Source organism: Petromyzon marinus, chromosome 74 (genome assembly GCF_048934315.1).
Source record: "Petromyzon marinus isolate PM22_M1 ecotype Great Lakes invasive population chromosome 74, UKy_Petmar_22M1.pri1.0, whole genome shotgun sequence".
Classification (NCBI taxonomy): domain Eukaryota; kingdom Metazoa; phylum Chordata; class Hyperoartia; order Petromyzontiformes; family Petromyzontidae; genus Petromyzon; species Petromyzon marinus.
Genome location: NC_133740.1, coordinates 6,615,151 through 6,620,150, shown reverse-complemented (window position 1 = coordinate 6,620,150; position 5,000 = coordinate 6,615,151). Strand labels below are relative to the sequence as shown.

The window sequence follows — 5,000 nt, the reverse complement described above, 5'->3', positions numbered from 1 at the left end:
GGTGGGGCCACCTCCGCGGTGGGGCCAGGTACAGAGAGGCCTGATCCCAACAGGCCCGTCCGGGAACAAACACAGCACGTGGTGGGCTTGCTGGTTGAGTGTGGATGTGTGTGTGTGTGTCTGTGTGTCTGTGTGTGTGTGTCTGTGTGTGTGTGTGTGTGTCTGTGTGTGTGTCTGTGTGTGTGTCTGTGTGTGTGTGTGTCTGTGTGTGTGTGTCTGTGTGTGTGTCTGTGTGTGTGTGTCTGTGTGTGTGTGTCTGTGTGTGTGTGTGTCTATGTGTGTGTGTCTGTGTGTCTGTGTGTGTGTGTCTGTGTGTGTGTGTGTCTGTGTGTGTGTCTGTGTGTGTGTGTGTGTGTCTGTGTGTGTCTGTGTGTGTGTCTGTGTGTGTGTGTGTGTCTGTGTCTATGTGTGTGTGTGTGTGTCTGTGTGTGTGTGTGTGTCTGTGTGTGTGTCTGTGTGTGTCTGTGTGTGTGTCTGTGTGTGTGTGTGTCTATGTGTGTGTGTGTCTGTGTGTGTGTCTGTGTGTGTGTGTCTGTGTGTCTGTGTGTGTCTATGTGTGTGTGTGTGTGTCTGTGTGTGTGTTTGTGTGTGTGTGTGTGTATGTCTGTGTTTGTGTGTGTCTGTGTGTCACTGTGTGTGTCTGTGTGTGTGTCTGTGTGTGTGTGTCTGTGTGTGTGTCTGTGTGTGTGTCTGTGTGTGTGTGTCTGTGTGTGTGTGTCTGTGTGTGTGTCTGTGTGTGTGTGTGTGTCTGTGTGTGTGTGTCTGTGTGTGTGTGTCTGTGTGTGTGTCTGTGTGTGTGTCTGTGTGTGTGTCTGTGTGTCTGTGTGTGTGTCTGTGTGTGTCTGTGTGTGTGTCTGTGTGTGTGTCTGTGTGTTACTGTGTGTGTCTGTGTGTGTGTGTCTGTGTGTGTGTGTCTGTGTGTGTGTCTGTGTGTGTGTCTGTGTGTGTGTGTCTGTGTCTGTGTGTGTGTCTGTGTGTCACTGTGTGTGTCTGTGTGTGTGTCTGTGTGTCTATGTGTGTGTGTGTCTGTGTGTGTGTCTGTGTCTGTGTGTGTGTGTCTGTGTGTGTGTGTCTGTGTGTGTGTGTGTCTGTGTGTGTCTGTGTATGTGTGTGTCTGTGTATGTGTGTGTGTCTGTGTGTGTCTGTGTGTGTGTGTCTGTGTGTCTGTGTGTGTGTCTGTGTGTGTGTCTGTGTGTGTGTGTGTCACTGTGTGTGTGTCACTGTGTGTGTGTCACTGTGTGTCTGTGTGTGTGTGTCTGTCTGTGTGTGTGTCACTGTGTGTGTGTGTCTCTGTGTGTGTGTGTGTCACTGTGTGTGTGTGTCACTGTGTGTATCTGTGTGTCACTGTGTGTGTGTGTCACTGTGTGTGTCCGTCACAGGGAATTCCAGGCCCGGCTGGGCCATCTGGCCCTGGAGGATCCGCTGGCCACCCTGTGAGCACAACACGCACAGCACACCACACACAGCACACCACACACAGCACACCACACACATCATACACACAGCACACCACACACATCATACACACAGCACACCACACACACAGCACACCACACACAGCACACCACACACATCATACACAGCATACCACACACAGCACACAACACACACAGCACACCACACACAGCACACCACACACATCATACACACAGCACACCACACACATCATACACACAGCACACCACACACACAGCACACCACACACAGCACACCACACACACCACACACAGCACACCACACACACCACACACAGCACACCACACACAGCACACCACACACATCATACACACACCACACACAGCACACCACACACATCATACACACAGCACACTACACACATCATACACACACCACATACATAATACACACAGCACACCACACACATCATACACACACCACACACAGCACACCACACACAGCACACCACACACAGCACACCACACACATCATACACACACCACACACAGCACACCACACACAGCACACCACACACAGCACACCACACACAGCACACACATTATATACACACCACACACAGCACACCACACACATCATACACACAGCACACTACACACATCATACACACACCACATACATAATACACACAGCACACCACACACATCATACACACACCACACACAGCACACCACACACAGCACACCACACACAGCACACCACACACATCATACACACACCACACACAGCACACCACACACAGCACACCACACACAGCACACCACACACAGCACACACATTATATACACACCACACACAGCACACCACACACAGCACACCACACCACACATACCACACACACATACCACGCACACACCACGCAGACACCACGCACACACCACACACACCACACACACATCACAGACATCACGCACACACCACACACACACCACACACACACCACACACACCACGCACACACCACACACACCACACACACATCACAGACATCACGCACACACCACACATACCACAGACACCCCATACACACCACACATACCACACACACATACCACACACACACCACGCACACACCACACACACCACACACACATCACAGACATCACGCACACACCACACACACCACACACACCACACACACCACGCACACACCACACACACACCACACACCCCACATACACCACACACACACCACACATACACACACCACGCACACACCACACACACCACACACACATCACAGACATCACGCACACACCACACACACCACACACACCACGCACACACCACACACACACACCACACACACCACACACACCACACACACCACGCACACACCACACACACACCACACACACCACACACACACCACACACACCACACACATCACACACACCACACACGGTATACCACGCACTTCATACCATGATGTCGGATTGCTGGGTTTGTAGCGCAGTGCGCTAACCGCTGCACCACTGCTCACCATATCCCCGTGTCTCCACGTGTCTCCCTGTGTCTCCGTGTGTGTCTCTCTGTGTGTCTGTGTGTTTTTGTGTGTGTGTCTCTGCGTGTTTATCTGTGTCTCTCTGTGCGTGTGTCTCTGTGTGTCTCTCTGTGTGTCTCTCTGTGCGTGTCTCTGTCTCTCTGTGCGTGTCTCTGTGTGTGTGTCTCTGTGTGTCTCTCTGTGCGTGTCTCTGTGTGTGTGTCTCTGTGTTTCTCTGTGCGTGTGTCTCTGTGTGTGTCTCTGTGTGTCTCTCTGTGCGTGTCTCTCTGTGCGTGTGTCTCTGTGTGTGTCTGTGTGTCTCTGTGCATGTGTCTCTGTGTGTCTCTCTGTGTGTCTCTCTGTGCGTGTGTCTGTGTGTGTGTTTCTGTATGTGTGTCTGTGTGTGTCTGTATGTGTCTCTGTGTGTGTGTCTGTGTGTGTCTCTGTGCGTGTGTCTCTGTGTGTGTGTCTGTGTGTGTCTCTGTGTGTGTGTGTCTGTGTGTGACTCTGTGCGTGTGTCTCTGTGCATGTGTCTCTGTGTGTCTCTGTGTGTTTCTGTGTGTGTCTCTGTGTGTCTCCCTGTGTGTGTCTCTGTGTGTGTCTCTGTGTGTCTCTGTGTGTTTCTCTGTGTGTCTCTCTGTGCATGTGTTTCTGTGCGTGTGTTTGTGTGTCTCTCTGTGCGTGTGTCTCTGTGTGTGTGTCTGTGTGTCTCTCTGTGCGTGTGTCTCTGTGCGTGTGTCTGTGTGTCTCTCTGTGCGTGTGTCTCTGTGTGTCTCTCTGTGCGTGTGTCTCTGTGTGTCTCTGTGCGTGTTTCTCTGTGTGTGTGTCTGTGTGTGTCTCTCTGTGTTTCTCTGTGCGTGTTTCTCTGTGTGTCTCTCTGTGCGTGTGTCTCTGTGTGTGTGTCTGTGTGTGTCTCTGTGTGTGTCTCTGTGTGTGTCTCTGTGTGTGTGTCTGTGTGTGTCTCTGTGTGTGTCTCTGTGTGTCTCTGTGTGTGTCTCTGTGTGTCTCTGTGTGTCTCTGTGTGTGTCTCTGTGTGTCTCTCTGTGTGTGTCTCTGTGTGTGTCTCTGTGTGTGTGTCTCTGTGTGTCTCTGTGTGTCTCTCTGTGTGTGTCTCTGTGTGTGTCTCTGTGTGTGTCTCTGTGTGTGTGTCTGTGTGTATCTCTGTGTGTGTCTCTGTGTGTCTCTGTGTGTGTCTCTTTGTGTGTCTCTGTGTGTCTCTGTGTGTGTCTCTGTGTGTGTGTCTGTGTGTGTCTCTGTGTGTGTCTCTGTGTGTCTCTGTGTGTGTCTCTGTGTGTCTCTGTGTGTGTTTCTGTGTGTATCTCTGTGTGTCTCTGTGTGTGTCTCTGTGTGTGTCTGTGTGTGTTTCTGTGTGTATCTCTGTGTGTCTCTGTGTGTGTCTCTGTGTGTCTCTGTGTGTGTCTCTGTGTGTGTCTCTGTGTGTGTGTCTGTGTGTGTCTGTGTGTGTTTCTGTGTGTATCTCTGTGTGTCTCTGTGTGTGTCTCTGTGTGTCTCTGTGTGTGTCTCTGTGTGTGTCTCTGTGTGTGTCTCTGTGTGTCTCTGTGTGTGTTTCTGTGTGTATCTCTGTGTGTCTCTGTGTGTGTCTCTGTGTGTGTCTGTGTGTGTTTCTGTGTGTATCTCTGTGTGTCTCTGTGTGTGTCTCTGTGTGTATCTCTGTGTGTCTCTGTGTGTGTCTCTGTGTGTGTCTCTGTGTGTCTCCGCGTGTCTCTGACCAGGGTGCTCCAGGACCAAAGGGAGCTAAAGGTGCATCGGTGAGTGTGCGCACAAACACACGTGTACACACACACACACACGTGTACACACACACACACACGTGTACACACACACACACACGTGTACACACACACACGTGTACACACACACACACACGTGTACACACACACACACGTGTACACACACACACACGTGTACACACACACACACACGTGTACACACACACACGTGTACACACACGTGTACACACACACACGTGTACACACACACACGTGTACACACACACACACACGTGTACACACACACGTGTA

The 5,000-nt window shown here is 51.1% G+C and overlaps 1 protein-coding gene across 6 annotated transcripts in view; it reads left to right on the top strand.

Moving 5' to 3' along the window:
* The window catches only part of LOC116958203 (uncharacterized), a 241,818-nt gene that overhangs the window by 215,447 nt on the left and 21,371 nt on the right, over nucleotides 1-5,000 (top strand). For all 6 annotated transcript variants that reach the window (XM_076056030.1, XM_076056029.1, XM_076056028.1 and 3 more), the window contains 2 exons: nucleotides 1,380-1,433; nucleotides 4,692-4,727. In XM_076056030.1, coding sequence (XP_075912145.1) covers nucleotides 1,380-1,433; nucleotides 4,692-4,727 — 90 coding nt within the window. The remainder of the gene's footprint in view (nucleotides 1-1,379; nucleotides 1,434-4,691; nucleotides 4,728-5,000) is intronic.